Source organism: Serinus canaria, chromosome 25, assembly GCF_022539315.1.
Source record: "Serinus canaria isolate serCan28SL12 chromosome 25, serCan2020, whole genome shotgun sequence".
In the NCBI taxonomy this organism is placed as follows: domain Eukaryota; kingdom Metazoa; phylum Chordata; class Aves; order Passeriformes; family Fringillidae; genus Serinus; species Serinus canaria.
In genome coordinates, this window is record NC_066338.1 from 6,675,140 (window position 1) to 6,697,543 (window position 22,404).

Below are 22,404 nucleotides of genomic sequence, written 5' to 3' on the forward strand. Positions count from 1 at the left end.
CTTTATCACCTCCAGTTTTTGGGCCTTGGTCCACTCTGCCTTCAGACAGGGAGTGCTGATAGTTGGCAGATCTGTACAGGTGTCCTCATCCTGTGTGCATTGGATGTTATCCCATCCCAGCAGGCATTTTAACATAAGCATGCTTCTATCAGCTATTTCACTACAATGTCTAAGCTCAATTAACAACAGAAATAAAAACTATATCTTTAGAACAAAGTTACTTTAACATCACACACATAAAATCCATTTAATATTTGCTAAAAGCCAATATTATAACATGTATCTATAACAGGGTGAAGGAGCCCTGGCCCAGGCTCTGGCCCTTGGGGACACGGGGATGCTGCTGGGGGGTCCCTGTCCCCCTGTTCCACCCCCATGGCCCCGGCCCCCCGTCCCCGTGTCAGGCTCTGGGGTCGATCTCATGGAACATCCTCTGGGGGAGGCTGCGGCACCGGGGGTGGGGGGACCCAGGGGGACAGGGGACCCTGCTGGGCACGAGCAGGGTTGGACTGCTCTGGGGGGACTGTGAGGGGGGACAGGGCAGAGGGCCCTCACACAGCCCCTGTGATGTCACACAGCCCCTGTGTTGTCACAGAGCTCCTGTGATGTCACACAGCTATCTGATGTCACAGAGCCCCTGTGATGTCACAGGGCCCCTTGTGATGTCACACAGCTCCTGTGACGTCACAGAGTCCCTGTGATGTCACGGAGCTCCTGTGATGTCACAGTTCCTGTTATGTCACAGAGCCCCTGTGATGTCACACAGCCCATGTGATGTCACACAGGGGCCCAGCCCAGCAGCACAGACACAGCACAAGGACTTTAATCACCCTCTGGGGCTCTGCTGCTCTTTGCTTCTGACCCAGTCCCTCTGAGTGTGCTCAAAGAACTTCTCAAGAATTAAAAAAGAGACTGAAACACTGAAGTTCCTTGTACTTTGAAGAGATCCCTGTCAGGGACACAACTGAGAAAGTGTCCCCAGTTTCCAGGTAGAGCAGAACACTGGAGGCAGTGATGACAGCTGGGGACAAGCAAGGCCAAGGTGTCTCTGGTGCTGAGCACACCTGGATGTGTTTCAGGAATGCAAAGGGCCAAGGCCTGAGCCCCAGCCCCTGCCAAGGCAGATCCTGTCCCTCCCTCCTTGCTCAGGGCTCTTCCTGGGATGGGCACTGGGATGTGGGGATGGGCAATGCCAAGGGCAGGACCATGGGGCGGCCCCTGCCAGGCTGCTGAGCAGGGACAAGGAGGCAATGAGGCCCCAGGGCTGCAAGGGTCACTTGTCCCCTCGTGGCCTCAGGCCCAGGGCCAGCAGCCATGGCCAAAGTGCTGCCCAAGTTGGCTCTGTCAGGGCCTGGCAGCTGCTGCCCATCCCTGTGCCCTGTGCAGCCCAGGCTGTCCTACGGTGTCCCTGCCCTGGCCTCTGTCCCTGCAGGCTGTGCTCATCCCATGGCTGCCCCACCTGGCTGGCCCCTTCCTTTGCTGACAGCTCTGCTGGGAAATGGGTGGTGTTTGCATTGATTGATCAATTAGTTCAAAGCTGTATCAGACTGTCTTTAAGGAGATGAGTTTGTTAATAAGTACAGTAAAGTATGATATGATACAGTAGAATAAAGCGATTGATCAGCGCTCTGCAATCATGGAGTCAGTGCTAATTATTACCTGGCTGGGAGCCTGCAACAAGAGGGAAACACTGCAGAACTGATAAACAGAGGCACAGCCAGGGGAAGGAGGCAGGTGGAAAAGGCTTAGTGCTGTCCCTGCTCTGAAGGGATCCTCAGTACAGCCCTGAAGATCTGCACATAGGAGAAAACAATGAACACAAAACAACCAAATACCAAAGACTCACCACAAGGAGCCCAAGTTCCCTGAGACTGGAGTGTGAGCAGGAGAGCTTGAGGATCTGGGGGATTTCACAGAAGAACTTGCCCAGGACATTGCCATGCCACAATGGACAGGGAAAATGTGTTGGCCGTGTGCATGAGAGCATGGAGAAAGGCACTGGCCCAGGCAGCTGCTGCCATGTGGGCACAAGCTCTGCTGCCCAGGAGGGTCCCGTAGTGCAGGGGTTTGCAGATGGACACGTAGCGGTCGTAGCACATGATGGTCAGGAGGAAATATTCTGCTGAGATGAAGAACAGAAATATAAATAGCTGTGCAGCACATCCTTTGTAGGAGATGGTCCTGGTGTCCTAGAGGGAATTGTGCATGGCTTTGGGGACAGTGGTGCAGATGGAGCCCAGGTCAGCGAGGGCCAGGTTGAGCAGGAAGAAGAACATGGGCGTGTGCAGGTGGTGGCCGCAGGCTACGGCGCTGATGATGAGGCCGTTGCCCAGGAGGGCAGCCAGGGAGATGGCCAGCAAGAGGCAGAAGTGCAGGAGCTGCAGCTGCCGCGTGTCTGCCAATGCCAGCAGGAGGAAGTGCCTGATGGAGCTGCTGTTGGACATTTGCTGAGGCTGCACTTGGGGACCTGTTCATGGGAAAAACGACAAGGAAGAGTTAGAGGTGATACCTGTAATCAAAATCAAAGCCAATTCCCATTCCCCCTCCTCTGTAACACAGTTGGATACACTTCTGTGTTTTAGAGTTCTGAGGTTTTCTTTTTAATCTTCCCCCATGTCTCTCCCTCTGTTACTGGATATCAGAAACCCTCATAATTTCTGCTGCTCTCTGGTAGAACAGAGTTCCCTGATGCAAGATCTGCCCTGAGTGTACACAGTGGGCCAATGGTCTGTCACTTCATTCTGTTTTCAGTTTTTCTGGGCTTTTAGTTTTCACAAAGAGAGAATGTTCACATTCCCACGTTTTCCCTAAAAAACCCCAGGTACAGCCGAGAGCAGATGGATCACCCAAAGCCCAGCTCCACATCTATACCCAAGGACTTACTTTGATCATTTCACCAACCCAGCAGTATTTTAAGTGTCATAACTCCTCTGCCTCTCCCCATCAACCTTATAACTCAGAGATACCGTAGGATAAGTTTGCACCCAGGGTTGAAGCTCCCGGCTTAGACTGAAATCTGAGGGAGACTTCCAAGTGTCCTTATGATGGCATTGGAGTAGAGGAGATGCAGCTCCTTCCCAGGCTGCACTGACAGCATTGCCCAGAGCCAGGCACTGGGGACAGCATCACCCTGAGCCAGCTGTGCCCCCTGCCAGAGCCCTGAGCGCCGGGCAGCTGCTCCCAGCCCTGTGCTCTGCAGAGAGAACTGGGCCCGGAGCTGCAGAGCTGCCCCACGGCTCTGCTGCAACTCTGCCTGCACAGGAGGGGCTGCACACCTTGGAGCCCCAGCCCTGAGGGCAGAGGCTTGGCTGGGGCACAGGAGGGAGGGGGCTTGTTCAGAGGGAGGGGCTGCACTGGAGGGGATCCTGTAGAGATCTCTAAAGTCTCCCTGCCACAGGAGTTCTGGGCTTTGTTTTCTTTCCTTCCCTGATCTTCTCTCTGCTTCCTGGAGATTTTCCTCCTGCAGGTGTTTCCCTGTGCCTGATCTCTCTGTGCCAGCACTCACAGACCCCAAATCTCTGTGCACTCTCCTTGGCCTGACAGAACCCTGCCTGTTTGCCTGGCACTGGGTGGGGGCAGGTTCTGTTTGCAGCTTGGAGAAAGGACAGCTCAGACTGAGCCTGATGGCTCCAGCAAAGGTGATGCTGCTGCTGTCCATGGGCAGAGTGGCTGAAAGCAAATTAGGGATCTCCTGTGGACCTACTGATCACTAAAAGTAAGTTTGGGCGTCTCAGGCACTTGACAAAACTCATAATCAACCTTTAATCATTATCTCCCCCTCCTTGTCATTCCCCATTAGTAGGAAACTGAATACAAAGTCTTAGGAGATTTCTGCATTTTTTTCAAAATCCTTGCCTTGGAAATATTCTATGATTGACCAGAACCCCTCAGCATGTCAGAGCTTCATGAGCATTTCACCTCCCCTGCACCAGAAATACCCAGAATTGTACTCACAGAGTCTGTAGGCATTGGGATGTTCCAGCTTTAGGAGATGGCTCCAGGAGCTGCAGCTGCGATGTCCTGCAGCCAGAGGTTCCTGTGCCAAGGGCTGGCAGTGATTGTGCCCCAGGTGCTTCTCAGCACCTTCCCAGCCCTGACTGATTGAAGCTCTCTGTGCCTCTGTGCTGTGCCCAGGGTGGCTGCAGGCAGTGCCCCAGCCCTGCTGGGCTGGGAGAAAATCTGCACATCAAGAAAAATGTTCTTTTGAAGCTTTTGTTGGTTACAAGGATCACCCTCTGTGCCAGGAGCCCAGCCCAGCTCAGCAGCTGCACAGACACAGCACAAGGACTTTAATGAGCCTCTGGGGCTTTGTGCTCAGGCCCTGAACATCAGTCCCTGAGAGGGAGCTGAAGAAACCTCTCCAGCACTCCAAGTCAGAATCCAACTCCAAAGTTTCTTTCACTTTTAATGGGTCCCACTGAGGGACACCACTGAGAAAGTGGCCCCAGGCCCCAGGCAGAGCAGAGAACTGCAGGCACTGATGACAGGTGGGGACAAAGAGAAGCCAAGTCTTGGTGCCCTGGGGCACAGCAGGGTCTGTGCCACCAAGGGCTGGGAGGAGACACCTTGTCCTCAGGCACTGGGGCCTCCTGGCACAGCCCCAGCCAGGCTGGGCACTGTCAGCCCCTTGTCCTGCCCTCAGCATCCCCCCCTAGCCCACATCCCAGTGGCCTCAAGGATCTGCTGGAAGGAGTCCCTGGGGAGCCTTGCTCAGCAATGGCCCTGGGGGCTCCTCAGTGCTCCCAGGACTGCAGGTTTTTCAAAGGACTTTGGGTTTGGCTTTTGCCTTGGAGACTCTGAGAGGTTTGTGCAGTGGTGGCCTCCAATTATCTGCTGTAATTAGTCCCTGGAGAGGCTTTGTCAGTAACAACACTCAGTGGGGCTCATTAATGCTTCAAGGTACTTCAGTTATTTTAAGGTACTTGGTGTTTCCCTTTGGATACAGACTGTGTGAGAGCTTTGTGCAATCATGGCCCCAATTATCTGCTTTAATGAGTCCCCTGAGAGCTTTGTACTGACACTCAGTGGGGCTCATTAATGCTTTGAGATACTCAAAGTTTTTAAGGTACTTTAGATTTTCCTTTCTACACTGTGTCTCCGAGAGGCTCTTGTGCCATCCTGGCTTCAAGTTCTCTCTTCCAAGGAGTCCATGAGGGGCCTGTGTAGGGGATGGACCTTAGTAGGATCCATTCAGGCTTTGAGACACTTTGGAGTTTTCTTACGATTTTGGCTCCTGAAAAGGTTTGTGCAATCTCCTCTCAGGCCCTGAGGTTCCAGGGCTCAGCTCCAAATGCACAGTGAGGCTCCTTAGGATCAAGCAAGTCCTGAAAAACCATGGCTCTGCCTTGTTTTTCTCTCTGCTCTCATGCAGTTCATCAGGAATGTTTCTGTAATGGTTTTGGTTCGCAATTTTGACATCTCTTGGCCAATGCATCAATTAGTGTGGTGGGTTTAGTGTTGGCTACTTACCAGTGCATTCACTAGAATGTACTTTTGTCATTTCCTGCTCTGAGATAGGATTAGGAGAAAGGCAGTGTAGTCTCAAAACTTTAAAATAGTGTAAAGAATTGTTTATTAATAGTAACTAAAAAGAAGAGTCACAAGAATCAGAAAACTTTTAGAGCACTTCTCATCATAGAAGCTTTTCTTTCTTACTGACAATGTAAAGAGACAGAACCTAAAATTTTCTGTCAGTTTAGTATCTCTTGAATAGTCTTTCTTCTGATCTCTAATGGGGAGAGATTCTTCTTGGTAATGTTATGGAGACTCCTCCATAAGAAAACAGTTCTCTTGTGGATTTTAATTTCCATGAATAGCAGCCACCCAGAAAAATGTGCAATCATGAAGTCCCTCTAATTTTTCACAGCCGTTCCCACAGTGTTTATGGGCCATGTACACTTATAGGGTAGTTGTTTAAAAATGAGATGTTCAAGTGCAAGCTTCTCTTCATCTATTTCTGAAATCATCATCTCTGAGAACAGAGGTTTTCTTCTCCCTGTGAGGGACATGGTCTCATCATTCTTCTCTCCTTCTCTGTTCAAATTTCTCATGGCGTCACAGCTACTTCAACATTTGCTTACTTTAGTATTGAGGCCTTTGCTGAAAAAGTCATCTCCCCATACTTTTCAATGCTTTATAGGGAAAAAGAAAATCTGTTGTATCAATTACATCCTTCTCCATAGTTTTACAAGAGGATTTAACCCCCTGATAAGGCATCTCCTCATCCCTCCCATCTGGAACTCAACTTCCTCTTCACTGACCTCGGTGTCTTCACGTTGCTCCTCTTTGTGCCTGCACTTTGTCCTTTTCTCTCACTCGAGGGAGGATGGAAGCACTGACAGAGTTCATATCTCACCCAGGGCCTGCAGATGGTTCTGTGACCCCGGCCGGGCTCGGTCCTTGGGCAGGAGCTGTTTTACCATGGAGGTTTCTGCAGTGGCTGTGCTGGGGCTGTGTCAGGATGGGCCGTGCTGGGGCAGGGCCAGGATCTCAGCAGCCAGGCCAGAAGACAGCAGCAGCACGGCCGGGGCCGATGGCTTCTCCTCCCCCTGCCCGGGGGTTGTGGGTGAACCCCAGCGGTGGCAGAACCTTGGCCGAGCCGGCCCGGCCCAGGGCTGCTCCTGGGGCCCGGCGGATTCTGGCTCGGCCCGGGCTGGCGGCGGGGCAGGGCTCAGCAGTGCCCAGATGTTGGAACTGCAGCCATGGCCCGGCCCGGCCTCGGCCCCGCGGCCTCCCCTGCCCTGCCCGGCAGCCGATGGGGCCTGGCGGGGTCCCTGGGAAGGGGCCCGGCCCCACGGCAGGAGCTGCCTGGGCTGCCCTGGCTGAGACGGGGGCTGGGTCAGCCTTGGTACCTCTGTGCCAGCCAGAAGGGAAAGAGACCCTCACAGGCTTTGTCATCTTTACCGTGTGTCTTCACAGGGCTGTGTACAGTTTCCTGAGTGGTTTAACAGATTGTCAGTTCTCAAAGCTAATTACTGATTGGGTTTTTTTTGTCAGAGAAGGAGGAAACTACTAGCAGCTTCTCTTAGAACATCACTTCCTTGATGCAAAACCATCACAACAGCACAGAGCACAGAGCTCCTTTGTCCATGTGGAGTGGTCATGTGCCCGAGACCTCAAACCCCTCCTTGGGAGATCGCTGGGCCCTCTCCAAAGTGTTTCCAAATGAAAACGTTCTGCTCATAGTCTAAGAAAATCACCAAGAGGACAGGGCCAGCCTGACCTGTTTGTCTTGGCTACTTTTTTCTGGGAGCAATCCTTGGATATACGGAATTTTGGAGGCCAAATTTTAATATTTGCCATGGTCCCTTGGCAAGAAGGTTGGTTCTTTTCCATAGGAAGGAAGGAACAGAGCCCCAGTGTTTCAGGGGCAGATGAGAGGTGACCACCAGTGGAAAGGCCATCCAGAGATGGCAGGTTTTGTTCTGAGACACTCGTGCCTACAGAAAATTTTTTAGGGAGAGTACCAAGTTTGGAAATGGGAATCTGAAAAGAGGGACAGTTCTTTTCCATAGCAAGGACAGTGCGAAGCCCCAGTGCTCCAGGAGCTGATGAGAGGCAGCCCTTGACATCCCAAGGTAAGCCAGACCTGTCAGGTGGCGTCTGGGTGGCCAAGCCAGCAAGACCTGTTCCATGTTCCCTGGGTTCCATGGGGCCTCACAGTATCCCAATGGTCCCTTTATTCCATGACGCCCTGAGGTGCCATAATGCCCCCTTGGTGACACCAGGACCTGAAGGGTCACTGTTGCCTCCCGCCTGAGGCATGGTGTCCCGGGTCAGGAACGGTACAGTGGCAACCCCTTTGCCACTCGGTCCAGATACTCGCACACACCAATGTGGTTGACGGTAAAAGGTGTTTATTAACCGTTGGGTCGGGGCTTTTATAGCAGGGGCCAACGGTAAAGTAACGGTAAAGGGGGAGGGTCCCTGCTTGCCCGCGACATTGCGATATTTACCCATGCTGATCTCCCACACCCCATAAACCCAACCACCCCAAAAATGGACTTGGGATCCCCAGAGACCCCTCCCTGTGGGCATGGGACACCCAGAGACCCCTCTCCATAAACCCGGGCACCCCAGAAATGGGGCTGGGACCCCCAGAGACCCCTCCCTGTGGGCCTGGGACCCCTCAGTCCCATGAGGTTCCGTTGTCACGACGCTGCCCTGGGTGCCACCAGGTGTGGAACGCCTGCCATGTCACAACAGAGCCTCAGTTCCGTCATTCCTGGTGCTGTGACGTCATGGAATTTATGGAGTCTGTCATCGTCCTTGTGTCAGAGAAAATTGAATTGAAAATTGGACTTGATGGTGTGAGTTACCCTCCATTAGGATTCCAATAAACCCCATTTCCAAGGATCCAATTCCAATTTCCAATAATCCAAATTTCCCAATTCCAATTTCCACTGGGAAGAAATGAAGAGATGAAAGTGAAAAAATAATGCTTTTTTACTAACAAGAAGGGACTCAACAGGTAGAAAAAAGAAGTAAAGAATTTATTGGAATTTTATGGAATTTTATGGAATTAATGGAATCTGTCCTCACTCGGGTGTCAGAGAAATTTAAAAATTGAATTTAATGTCCTGGAATCCTCCTTTAGGATTCCGGTTATCCCAATTTCCCATAAACAAATTCCAGTTTCCAATAATTCCAATTTCCACTGGGAAGAAATGAAGATCTGAAAGTGTAAAAATAACAATATCTTTTATTACAAGCAGGAAATGCTCCCAAAATCCCGATTTTAGCGTGGCCCTGCCCCCATCCCGCCCTCACACCTGCCCCCTGGGCCACGCCCCTTTGGAACCCTCCAATCAGATCGCTCGGCTGCGTTTTGGTCACGCCTCCCCTCTGTTTGCTCACAATGTGGACCGTTGGTTGCTCCGGCCCCACGCTGTATCCTCAATTCCCATTGGCTGTTCTGTGCGGGGGCGTGGCTCAGGCTGGGTATATAATGCAGGTGGCGGGAGCAGGGGGCCGAGTTCGGGATCAGGATCGGCGGCGGAGACCCCGGAGCGGGCGGAGACCCCGGAGCGGGGCAGCCGGACAGCGGAGGATCCCAGTGGTGGACGCTGCAGTGGCCGGAGCCTGGAGGATCCCAGCGGTGGACACTGGAACGGCCAGAGCCCCCCGGACCGGGGCGGCCGGACACCGGAGGATCGCGGCGATGAGCACTGGTCCACAGACCGACCCCGCGCACATTACGGTAAGCACAAACGGAGCCGATCCGCCCCCTCCCGGTAAGGGATGGAGGACGGAGATGATCTGACACCCCACCCACACTACCCCCCTCCCAGGGGAAGACGGTCCCGGCCCCCCACAGCGGAGGAGCAGCAAGGGTGCGGAGACCCCACCGGGCACTCCGCTCCAGAGACCACCCCCCACCCACATCACATCATGGTAAGCACGAGGGGGGAGGATCCGGCCCCCTCCCGGAAACGGGAAGCGGCCGGAGATAACCTGACACCCTCTTATCTCCACAGTGGGCGCAGACAGTCCCAGTTCCCGGGAACCGGGGAGCAGCGGGGCTGCGGAGACCCCCACCCCCCTTCTCCCCCCTCATTAAATTAAACACGAACTGAGACGAGCTGGCCCCTCCCGGTAATGGGGGAGGACGGAGATGATCTGACCCCCCCCCGTTCATCCCCGCACGGGACCGGGGTGGAGCCGAACCTTGAACCGGGCCCTCCTTAACGGGGGACAACCGAGACCAATTGGCCCTTCCTTAACGGTGGAGGACCAAGCCCACCGGGCCCTCCTTAACGGAGGAGGACCAAGGCCACCGGGATCTCCTCAATGGGAGAGGACTGAGACCAGAGCCAGAGACAAACCTGTCCCACCTGAGTGAGGTGAGGAGGGCTGAGACCCCCGGTGCCCCTAAATGCAGAAATGGAGACCCCAAAAGAGACGGCCAGAGACCCCCACCCCCGTGAATGGCGGGAGGACGGAGACCCCCCCGGTGTCCTTCAAGGGTGAGAAGGGTGGAGACCCCCACCGAGGATCCTGCGGGGTGAGAGGGACAGGGGAGCATCCCCAGAGCCCCTCCAGGCAGCCCTGGGCCCAGAGAGAGCCCCTGAGCATCCCCCAGGCTCCAGGCAATGGAAATCAGAATTTACAGAAATCAAATTTTACAACAGATGGGAAAAAAAAAATCCAATTTTAGAAAAATCCAATTTTACAAAAATCAACTGTTACAAGTTGTGGGAAGCTTTGGCTGATATTGAGTCCCCCAAGGAGTCACTTGAGGTGAAAACACGAACAAATCACAAAGCCCCAACCCCCACCCCGGGGCTGTGCCTATCCTTGTCACACCTGGGGGCTGCTGGGGGTCCCCACCCCTGAACTGGGGGACCATCGGACCCCCCCTAATTAAGGGAGGGAAGAGAAATGAAAAGTGAATTTAGGGAGGGGAACCCCCCGGGCCCCCTCAGACCCCCCAGAGGCAGAGGGGATGGACCTGGAGCATCTGGGGGCACCAGGCAAAGGAAAATGGGCAGAAATGAATTCTAACAGCTCGTAATTTGGCTGATAATTTGTTTTTTAATTTCGCTGATTGATTATTTGGCTGTTTATCTGGCTGGTTGTTAGTTTGGCTGATACTTTAGCAACTTATTTAGCTACTATTTGCTCTCTCAAGTAGCACTTGAGATAAAAATGCAAATCCCAAACCCCTGGGCTTGGGAGCACAGGGCAGCCAGAGATTCCATCCCTGTCACACCCAGGGGCTTTCCAAGTGATTAATTATTTAATTATTTTGTTGTTCTGTGAGTTGAGAGTCACAGGGCCCCCCCAGTCCCTCTCAGTGCCCCCAGTGTGACACGGATGGAGACCCCTCAAGTGCCCTCAGGCTCTGAAATAAATAAAATTCAGTAAAATCTGACAGCACAAACCAGGCACCCCCTCATCCGGCACCAACTCAGCCTTTCCCCAGCCCCCGCCTCTCCCAGCCCCCTGCCCCACCCTTTTCCCTGACTTGGGACCCCTCAACCCCCATTCCTTCATTTCCCAGCCCCCAGCCCCTCCTTTTTCTCACTGAGGAATCCCGGCACCCCCTTTCCTGGGCACAGGATTCCCTGGACACCCCATCCCAGCTCTCCCAGTGCCTGCACCCCCTTTCTTTTGCTCTGAGCCTCTGAACCTCCTTCCCAGCTCTGCCAGCCCTTCATGTCTCCCCTTTCCGTTGGCCTGTTGACTGCCATGGATCCCAAAACTCTCACTTTCTGCCCCCCAGCTCTACAAATCTTGGTGTTCCCCAGTTCTGCACTCCCTGCAGTGCCTGGAAGTGGCGCTGTCGGAGCCCAGCCCGGGGGTCCCCCAGTCCTTGACTGGGGGACATGGATGGGACCTCCTGGGAGACATATACATCGGGAGGCTCTGAGCACAAAGGTGGGTGTGGGAGGAGGAGGGGAGTTCCTGTCGGAGTGTGGGATTCAGGAATGGGAGACTTGGGAATGCAGAAATTCCCATGGAATTTCCATGGCCGGATCTCACATGAGAATTCCATGGGGAAATGATTTGAATTGATGACCAATGCAATGCCAGCAGTGCAATGAGACGTAATCCCTGCTGGGATTCCATGGGACATGGATGCCAATCCTTTGCCCAGGCCTGCTCTGCTGTGCCCGTGGCAGCACCAGGGGAGTGCCCTGTCCCTGCCCTGAGCCCAGCACGAGCCTTTCCTTGGCTGTTCTGTGCCCTGCCCGGGGCAGGAGGGCACTGCCGGGGTGGCTTTGGTGGCCCCGGGCACCTGGCTGGGCTGCAGCCGCTGCAGAGGCCCCTGGGGAATGTTCCAGAGCAAAGCTTACAGCAAACAGCAGTTCCTGGAGGGGATTCTGCCCCTGGGCCTGTGCTGGGAGCCCAAGGGCAACAGCCCAAAGTGCTGGAGCTCAGTGTCCCTCAGCCAGGCTGTGTTCCCTGGCTGTGCCCTGTCCCTCAGCTGTCCCCTGTCCCTGTCCCCTGTCCCTTGGCTCTGTGGGGTCGGAGGTGGCAGTAGGACCCAGGGCAGCCCTGGAGGAGAACAACTCTGAGCCCCAGCTGGTCCAGTTGCCCCAGTTCCTCACAGGGCTGCCCAGGTCACTCCCAGTCACACCCAGTATGGTCCCAGTCACTCTCAGTCTAATGCCATTGGCCCCCAGTATGGTCCCAGTCACTCTCAGTTACATTCAGTACAATCCCAGTTTGATCCCAGTCACTCCCAGTATGACCCCACTGTGATCCCAGCATGGTCCCAGGTGTTACCATTCACCCCTAGGATGGTTCCAGCCTCTCCCAGTGTGGTTCCAGTCACCCCCTGTTGTGGGTAAACCAGGACTCCTGAACAACTGACCAATGTGACCAAGCAGAAGCTGTTTATTGTTTACATCACACACACTTTTCCAGATTCTACAAACTACTAAGATCACACTTCTTGATTGGTGCCTTTGTCTTGTTCCCTCATTCTCTGCCTCCATTTCTCAGTGTCTGTGGTTGGTCACCCTGCAGGTGTTTCACAGCCTCTTGGGAGTCTCTGTGGTCGAGATGACCCTGAGATGTGTAAGAAAGTCTCTTTTTCCCAGCCCGGCAGTTGAAGAAGCAGTCAGGATTCTTCTGTTCTGCTTTTCAAGTTTCTTTATTTTCTTGAGCAGCTTCAGGGGAATTACCTGTTCTTCCTGTCACTTGGGATAACAGCACCAGGCATTGAATTCTTGGCACACCCCACATCTTGGAAAGCCTCTCCCCCAAACTCACACCATGTGTGTGCTCCACACCCCACACATTCTAATCTCACCCAAGGACAACCAAAGCATTTACAGTTCTGAGGGCAGTGGATGTTTTCAGGTGTCACTGGTTGTAGGTTCATTGGTGGCATTAGGGATCAGTGTCCTTTTCAAGCCAGGGATGAACCCACTTTGCTGGTATGCATCAGGGTCCTTTGTCTGTAATGACACAAACATAACCCCTTCCCCACATCAGTAAATCTGCAGGTCCTTCCCATAACCCTGTCCTAGGATTTTTAAAACAAACTTCTGGATGATGCTGTACCAATTCATAATCCTGCTGCAAACCTGAGTCATGTTAATGCTGGTGGTTCACTGTGATTGCCCACTAACCAGAGAGGATTCATAACACAGACTGCTTTCAGCACTCTGTGTTGTGGGCTCAGCCCATCCTCCCCCGTGTTTTTGTTTCTCAAGCAGTCCTTTCAGGACCTGATGTGTGCTTTTGATGATAGCTAGTCTGCACCTGGCCTGGGGCAATTCCTGAATCCTGGATTCATCCAGGCCAGAAGAGACCTTCAGATTTGTCCATTTGCTGCCTCCCTGGCTGCTCCCAGCACCTCCAGCAGCAGCACTTGGCTGGCTCTTGGCCTTGCCCATGCCCACTTCCAGCAGGGCTGGCCAGAGGGGAGCACCCGCAGCCTGTGCCTCTGCAGCCCAGCCCCTGTGGGCAGTGTGTGCCTGCTGTGGGTGGGCTCCAGAGGGGAATGTCCTTGCAGCAGCAAGTGCCACAGAGAGCCCAGAGCCAAAGAGTCTCTCCCCTGCAGGCACTGCTTCTTCGGGGCATTGAAATATTTCCGGTGCTGGAATGGGCTGATGGCTGCTCCTCATGCCACCCAAAAAGAAGCTGATGGTTGGATATTATTGGAGAATTTCTCTCCAGTTGAGCCTGGCAGGGGTTGTTTCCAGGGGGAAGCTGCTCCCGGATGCCTCCCCCAAGGTCTGTGTGTTTCAACACTTTGTTGATGCTTCTCAAATGAGAAGAAATTCCTGGGGCAGCAGCAGGATTTACCTCTCACCAAAAAATACTGTTACCTAAGTCGGTTTTCCAGTCCATCCAGCTCTTACATGGGTATCCTGGCATGTGTCCAAACCCTAAAGATGTTCATATCCCCAAAGGGTGACAAAGGGTTTTTTCCTCTTGTTAAGACCTGGAAGCCTTTGAGGTTTACAAATATAAGGCAGAGTCATTGCCAGGTGCTTTACTGTGTTTATAGTGGTCTTTTAATAAGTAATAAAATCACAGATGGACCATGACAGGAAAATAACTTGCTGCAGGAAAAATTCCTCAAGGCCCAGTTTGGATGTGCAGCCCCCATTTTCCCAGTTTGCCTCTCCTTTGGCCCGGGCCGGGTTCCCCCCGCCCGCAGCGGCTGGGAGCAGCCGAGAGCCCCGCGCTGCCCATCCCGACCTGTCCTGGCTCCATCCCCGCTCCAGCCGCGGGCTGCGAGGGCTGCGGGAACGGGGCACCGAGGGTGTCGGGGCTGCTGGGGGAGGAGGAGGGAGGGAAGAAGAGGGAGGGAAGGGGAGGGAGGGAGGGGGAGAAGGAGGAGGGGTTAGGGAGGAGGAGGAGGGATGAAGGCGGAGATAGAGCAGCGATAGAAGGAGGAGAAGGAGGTGGGGTTCGGGAAGAGGAGGAGGAGAAGGGATGGAAGGGGAGGGATGGAAGGAGGAAAAGGAGGTGGGGATAAGACAGAGGAGGAGCAGGAGAGGGAATGGAAGAGGAGGAGCGGGAGGAAGAGGAGGGACAAAGGCGGATCAAGGCTGAGCAGGCGGAACCACGCGCTTGAGCCCTGCCTGAAATCGCTGCCCCCACCTGTGGGATCATCGCCCCCTGCACGGCGCAGGTGAGCGGGAAGGGGGAGCTTGGCCCAGATATCCCGGGGGGTGCCTGGGTTGGGTTTTTCGGGGGATGTTTGGAGAATGGAGAAGTCCAAGGGTGAGCGGAAAAGGCCCCTTGGGGGGGACTTCGAGGAGTGGCAGTGGCGGCTGACGGCAGAGGCAGCCTGGAGGAGCAGAGCCCTGTGTCCCCCAGGAGCCCAAAGGGGGAAACCCAGAGAGGGGGGAGCGCCGCCATTGTCGGGACCCTCAAGAGGCTGGAGACGAGCAGGGAGGGACTCCTTGGAGCCGCTGCAGCCCAGAGCAGAGAGTGAGGGGAGAAGGGAGCCCAGGAGCCCAAACAGCCCCGGCATCCCGAAATGGGGAGAGCGGAGAGGGGGGAGCTTTTGGGATTGCTGGGCCTGCCCGCAGCCTGGGCAGGGTGGGCACTGAGGAGAAGGGGGACCCCCAACCCAAGTGTGACCCCGGCAGCTGGGACAGGGGGGAACCCCGAACACCAGAGGGGAGGGATCAGGACCAGGAACTCCTGGGAGGCTTTTTCAGGGCTGAATCTTGGTGTTCGGGAGGTTTATCTGGAGCCCAGATGGCCGGGGACTTGTAGAGACAGACTTGGGCAGTGGGACTTCAAACTCAGCGTTTGTGGGGGAAGATGAAACAGGAAAGCCTTGTAAATCTGATTGTCTGGCAAAAGATTTTGAGAATGTAAGAAGTATGTGCAGGATTGAAATGAAAGCAAGCTTTGAGATACCTTAGTTACTGAACAGCTGGAAAACAATGGAAGGTAATCCCCTTGTGATGAAAGAATTCCCTCTGCTTGCAGACAGGTCCAAGGGCCAGAGCAGACCCTGCTAGCTCAGCAGAAGGGGTCCAAAGAGGAGTTTGCAGGGTTTAAAATGTAACACAGGATGGTGATGTAATGATTCCTATAGGGTGTATGTAAATGCTATAGGATTTGTATCTTGCACTGGATTGGAGAGTGAGAAATAGAATATTCAACACAGAAGATTTATTGTGCTGTAACGGGAACCTTACTCTCTTCAGCTCTTGCCCTCTTCCTCTTTCACGCTCTCATCCTCTCTCCCACTCCCTTCTCTCGGGCCTGCTCTGAACTGTGGCTGGCAGCTCCCAGCAGGGCCCCTGTGCCCAGGCCCTTTGCAAAGAACCCCAAGTTCATTGGACCTGGCTGCAGAGATCTCTGGTCTTTGTCCCTCCTGGCCATCCTACCCCTAACGCTCCTACAAACATCTCAACATTTGTTTTCCCCAAACCAGGATTTCCCATTGCCCACCCCTGGGAGGCTGTGAGGAAGAGGCAGGTGCCCCAGGACACTGAGGCAGGTGAGGAGAAAGTCAGTGCCCCTCTCCCCTCTCTCCTGCTCCATCTCCCAGCCCAGCACAGCCCTGGCTGCAGGACAGCCCTGGGGGGATCTCCTTCCCCTTGCTTGTGGCACGAAGGCAAATCCCATCCTGTCCTTGTCCTTCCTCCCCCAGAGCAGGAGCTGAGCATGGAGAGCAGGGAGGACAAATCCCCGCGGCAGAACATGGTGGCAGAGGCCGTTTTGAGCGGCTCCACGGCGCAGGAACCCAACGGGGAGGAAAAGCCCCGGAGATGCCGCACGAGGAGGGGCTGCAAACGCAGATCACAGGGATCTGAGGGGGAAAGAGCCAGCCTGGGCCGGGAAGGCGGCCAGAGATCGAGCCAGAGCTCGGACCTGGTGCTCCATGAGCAGGTCTGTGATGGGGAGAAGCCCCACACGTGTAGGGAGTGTGGGAACAGCTTCAGGTGGAACTCTGAGCTGATCAGGCACCAGAGGACCCACACTGGGGAACGGCCGTACGAGTGTGATCAGTGCAGGAAGAGGTTTCACACCAGCTCTGATCTCCTCCAGCACCAGCGCACGCACACAGAGGAGAGGCCCTTCCGCTGCCCGGACTGCGGGCAGGGCTTCAGGCGGAACTCCCATCTTGTCATGCACCGACAGGGAAGGAGCTGAGGATGGAGAGCAGGGAGGACAAATCCCCACAGCAGAACCTCGTGGAAGAGAAGCCCTTCAAGTGCTTGGAGTGTGGAAAGAGCTTCTGGACGAGCAGCGAACTGATCCGCCACCAGATGATCCACACCCGGGAATGGGCCTACGAGTGTGGGGAATGTGGGAAGGGCTTCAGCTGCAGATCCAACCTCCTCACCCACCAACGCATCCACACCAGGGAGAGGCCCTACGAGTGCCCCACATGTCAGAAGAGGTTTCACAGCAGCTCCAATCTCCGCCAGCACGAGCGGATCCACAGGGATGAGAGGCCCTTCCGCTGCCCTGACTGTGGGAAGGGCTTCAAGCACAACTCCCACCTCATCACCCACCGGCGCATCCACACCGGGGAGAGGCCCTACGAGTGTCCCCACTGTGGGATGACCTTCACCTGTAGCTCTGCCTTGACCAGACACCAACGGAGGCACCGGTAAGGGAAGCCCTGCGAGTGCCCCCACTGCAGTGCTCTTCATGCACTGCTGCAGCTTCATCCCCTATTGGAGGTCCCACGTTGGGAAGAGCCCTGGTTATCCATGTTCCCCATGACCCATGCTGGGAAGACACCTGTACCTTTTCCTGCCCCTGCCCATGACATAATGTGGGATTGAAGCACATGAGGGTCTGGCCATGGCTGTGTCATTACATTCACTCCCACCTCAGGTCATTGCCAGAGGAAAGGAAAGGGACTCTCTCTCTCTCCCTGAGGAGAAGGGTGTCCTTTCCAGAAAGGGGGAAATCCATGGCCAGGAAGAGCCAGCCATTGATGTTGTAGTTTTCCCTGTAAATAGTTTTACCTATTCCTTCTGTTATCAATATTTTTTCTGTTCTTGTTTATTCTTCATCTTGTTTCTGTTGCCAATAAATTGTTCTTATTCCAGCCTGGGATCTTTGCCTTTTCTGCTTTCCATGGGAGGCGGGAGGGCAGTGAGGGCAGCGCAGTTTTAGCGGGAGCAGGAAATTGGGGAATCCCATTCCTGAACCCCAGCCCATGGAAACCGAGCATCCCAGCTGGTCCCAGCCCTGGTGGCCATGGCAACAGCCTTGAGAGCGGGTCCCTGGCTGAGGCTGTGGGAACCTCTTCCCTCTGGTGCCCAGGGACAGGACTGGAGGGAACGGCTGCAGCCGAGTCAGGACAGGCTTAGGTTGGATCTCAGGGAAAGGTTTTTCCCCAGAGGCTGCTGGGGCCCTGCCCAGGCTCCCCAGGGAAGGGTCCCAGCTCCAGGGCTCTCTGAGCTCCAGCAGCGTTTGGACAGCGCTGCCAGGCCCAGGCTGGCATTGTTGGGGTGTCCTGTGCAGGGCCAGCAGTTGGACTCGAGGATCCTGATGGGTCCCTCCCAACTCAGCCAATTCTGTGGTTCTGGGATCCCTTGAGCTGGGGATGGGACTACCAATGGTTGCCATGGCAACGGGCTCTGGCTGCAAGCCTGAGCTGGTGTCCATGGCAACCACCCCTGGCATGGGGTCTCCATGGAGCTGCTGAGGGACTGAGCATAGCAACAGGGGGCTGGTGATGGTTGCCATGGAAACTGACCATAGCAACAGGGGGCTGGTGATGGTTGCCATGGAAACTGACCATAGCAACAGGGGGCTGGTGATGGCTGCCTGCTGAGGATCAGATTTGTCACAGGCCCTCAGAGGGGGTCCATGGGGACTTTCCAAGAGTCTCCAGGCTTTTCAAGAGCTGGAATGTCACAGGCAGAGTCAGGGCCTCCATGGAGACCTCCCAGGGCTTTCTGGGGATGGTAAAGAGCCGTGTGGTCATAGGCAGTCACAGCCATTCCATGGTGACATCCCAGGGGACCATGCCCATCCCCACATGCCAGTGCCCATCCCGGGAAGAGCCCTGAGCAAGGAGGGAGGGACAGGATCTGCCTTGGCAGGGGCTTGGGCTGAGGCCTTGGCCCTTTGCATTCCTGAAACACATCCAGGTGTGCTCAGCACCAGAGACACCTTTGCCTTGCTTGTCCCCAGCTGCCATCACTGCCTCCAGTGTTCTGCTCGAGCTGGAACCTGGGGACACTTTCTCAGTTGTGTCCCTGACAGGGATCTCTTCAAAGTACAAGAAACTTCAGTGTTTCAGTCTCACTTTGAATTCTTGAGAAGTTCTTTGAGCACTCTCTAAAGGACTGGGTCAGATGCAAAGAGCAGCAGAGCCCCAGAGGGTGATTAAAGTCTTTGTGCTGTGTCTGTGCTGCTGAGCTGGGCTGCGCTCCTGTGTGACATCACAGGGGCTGTGTGACATCACAAAGGGGCCCTATGACATCACAGGGGCTATGTGACGTCACAGATGACTGTGTGACGTCACAGGGGCTCTGTGACATCACAGGGGCTGTGTGACATCACAAGAGGCCCTGTGACATCATAGGGGCTGTGCGACATCACAGATGGCTGTGTGACGTCACAGGGGCTCTGTGACATCACAGATGGTTGTGTGACATCACAGGAGGCTGTGTGGCATCACAGGGGCTGTGTGAGGTCACTGGGGAGGTCACTCTGCCCTGTCCCCCCTCACAGCCCCCCCAGAGCAGTCCAACCCTGCTCGTGCCCAGCAGGGTCCCCTGTCCCCCCGGGTCCCCCCGCCCCCGGTGCCGCAGCCTCCCCCAGAGGATGTTCCACGAGATCGACCCCAGAGCCTGACACGGGGACAGGGGGCCGGGGCCATGGGGGTGGGACAGGGGGACAGGGACCCCCCGGCAGTGTCCCCGTGTCCTCCAGGGCCAGAGCCTGGGCCAGGGCTCCTTCACCCTGTTATGAACGAGGGCTGGAGAGCACTGAAAATAATTTCCAGCAAGGGATCAGCAAAAACCAGATTTAATATTAAGGGACAGCAGCACAAAGTTCCTTGGCAAGAGTCACTCTGCTCCTGACTGGACACTTCAGGCACACCAGGGAAACAAAGCAACAACAAAACCAAACAGAATCCAGGCAATCAAACCAGAAATGAATCGAGAGCTGTCCCTGTGTGTGTGTGACACAAGGACAGTGAGGGTAAGGATAAAAGGAATAAAGAGATAAAAGCTTAAAAGAGCTCAAACTTAAAAGGACTTAATTTATACCTGAATTTTAAATGTCACAATTTAGCCTATACCAGTACCTAACAGTATTTAACGTAACATAAAACCTATGACTTTGCAATTTAACAGAAGAATAACACTTAAAAGTGTTTAACTTACCTAATAATTTCCATTAAAAGTAACAACTTAGCAAAAGAACAACTCTCAGAAGCATTTAACTTAGCTCATACCTCATGACTGAACATTTCTTACAGGCCTGACTGACTCAGCTCTCCAAGGCACTCAGACCCCTCAGAGAGCAGCATTTCTGCCCCATTTCCCCAGCACAGGCACTCCTGTGTGCACACAGACACACAGAGTCAGTGCAAGGCACCTGGGAGAAATTCCCCTGAGGGCAGGGAATGCTCCCTGTGGATCCTTTGGCATCTCCCCAGCAGGCCAAGGGCTGAGCCTGGAGCAGTGGGGGATCAGCCCAGGCTCTGTGGTTGTTCAGGATCCCCGAGTGCAGCAAACGGGAGAGTTCCCGGCTGGGAGAGGCCCCACCCAGAGGGAGTCGCTGGCCCAGGAGAGCTCCAAGGGCTCCTTTTGGAGCGCTGTGTGCAGGGCCCCACGAGAGGGGCTGCAGTCCCAGCCATGGTTCATCCTGGCCACACTTGGCACCAGCAGCTTTCTTTGGCACTGTGAGAACAGGGATGTTGTGCCACGGAGGGAACAAAACCAGTTCCCAGGGCTGCTGGTAGAGAAAGCAGGAGCTGTTTGGGCAGCAGCAGTGCCTGGAGCAGACAGTGTTTGTGATGAGCTGAGAGGAGCTGAGCCCAGGGGCTGCTGGCCAAGGCCCAGGCCCAAGCAGCATTTCTGAGCTGGCAGGGCGGGCTGAGAAGGGGAGGGGGGAATGCAGCAGCCCAGGGCCATGGAACCAAGGGACCAGTGTGACACTGTGGGGCCCTGTGAGACCAAGGGACCAGTGTGACACTGTGGGGCCCTGTGAGACCAAGGGACCAGTGTGACACTGTGGGGCCCTGTGAGACCAAGGGACCAGTGTGACACTGTGGGGCCTCATGGAATCATGGAGAGCACTGTGACATTTCTGGGCCTCATGGAACCAAGGGTGCTGTACTGATACTGTGTGGCTCCATGGAATGTAGGGATCATTGTGACACTGAGAGGCCCCATCGAACCAAGGGTCCATTGTGACACTGCGGGGACTCATGGAACTGGGAGACCATTATGACACTTTGGGGTGTCATGGGACCAAGGGGCCATTGTGACACTGCGAGACTCCATGGAGCCAAAGGTCCATTGTGACATTGCAAGGCCTCAGGAAACATGGAGAGACCATTAAGACACTTCACAGCCTCATGGAACCAAGGGGCCATTGTGACACTGTGGGGCACCATGGCACCAAGGAGACCATTGTGACACTACGAGGCCCATGGAATAAGCAAAGCATTGTGACACTGTGAAGCCTCATGGCACCAGTGAGACCATTGTGACCCTGGAGGTCTCCACAGAACCAAGAGGGACATTGTGATACTGTGGGGGTTCGTGAAACCAAGAGGCCTTTGTGACACTGCAGGGCTGCATGGAACCAAAGCTCCAGGGTGACACAGAGGGGCCTCCTGTCATCAATGGTCCATTGTGACACTGTGGCACGAAAGAAGACCATTGTGACACTGCAAACCCCCAGGGTTCAAAGGTCCATTGTGACATTGCAGAGCTCATGGAACAGAGGAGTACCGTGTCACTGTAGGGCCTGGGGAACCACGGAGACCATTGTGACACTGCAAGGCCTCATGGAATCTTTGGGACCACTGTACACTGGGGGATTGAAACAGAGGGCCACTGTGACATGTGGGACCCCATCAACTAGGGCCAGTGTGACACTGCAGGTTGCTTGTAATCAAAGGCCATTGTGACACTGTGGGGCCCCATCAAACCAAGGGAACACAGAACAGGTCTGGCTTCACCTCTCATTGACTGCCTGACTGGTCCAGCTGACCTTGGCACATTGGGAGTCTCTTCTCATCTGCTACTGAAACATTGGGCCTCCATGCTTTCCTTGTCATGGAAAAGAACTGTCTTCCTCCAGGCACCCATGGCCAAAATTGGGATTTCACCTCCACATTTCCTTATAGCCTAGGATTGTTCCCATAGCAATATTGCCAGGACAAGTCTATCTAGCAGTGGTTTCACAAGGGTCACTTCCCATCTGTCCCCAAAACATTGGGGAAGGCTCCATGCTTTCCTTCCTGTGTGAAAGAACAGTCGTCGTTCTCCAGGTGCCCATGGCTGAGATTGGGGTTCCACCTCTAAAATTCCCTAAATCCAAAGATTGCTCCCAGACAAAATCTGCCATTCTTGACAAGTCTGGCTGGCCGTGTACTACTGAGGCTCTCACCTGCCTTCTAAACACTGGGGCTCTGTGCTTTCCTTCCAAGAACTGTCCTTGTCATCCAGGTGCCCATGCCAGAAATGGGATTTCACCTCCAACATTGCCTGTTGTGAGAGACTGGAGGAGATTGTGGCTCAAAAGATTTTGTGTGGGGAGAGGAAGGGGCAGGTCCAGCCCTGCCCTGCCCTGGAACCCCAGCCCTGCCCTGCCCTGGAACCCCAATCCCCCCAGAGCCTCCATCCCAGCCCAGCAGTGTCTGCCAGTCCCTGGCACAGCACAGGCAATGCTCCACAGCCACCTCTGGAGCCCCAGCCCAGCTCCTGAGGGACCAAATGAGCCCAAGTCCCACCTGGGGGAAGGGCCCAGGAAGACCAAGGGCTATTG

General features: G+C 54.7%; 2 protein-coding genes and 1 pseudogene across 3 annotated transcripts in view; 2 read left to right on the plus strand and 1 right to left on the minus strand.

The window, feature by feature from the left end:
• Window positions 1-16,581, plus strand: part of LOC115483858 (zinc finger protein 629-like) — a 229,171-nt gene extending 212,590 nt beyond the window's left edge. The window contains exons 2-3 of one of the 2 annotated variants that reach the window (XM_050984161.1): window positions 15,860-15,925; window positions 16,079-16,581. In XM_050984161.1, the coding sequence (XP_050840118.1) occupies window positions 15,860-15,925; window positions 16,079-16,581 (569 nt within the window). The remainder of the gene's footprint in view (window positions 1-15,859; window positions 15,926-16,078) is intronic. The other variant, XM_050984160.1, reaches the window with a different exon arrangement.
• The window catches only part of LOC115484925 (zinc finger protein 208-like), a 513,901-nt gene that overhangs the window by 188,417 nt on the left and 303,080 nt on the right, over window positions 1-22,404 (minus strand).
• The window catches only part of LOC115483959 (olfactory receptor 14I1-like), a 205,102-nt pseudogene that overhangs the window by 14,677 nt on the left and 168,021 nt on the right, over window positions 1-22,404 (plus strand).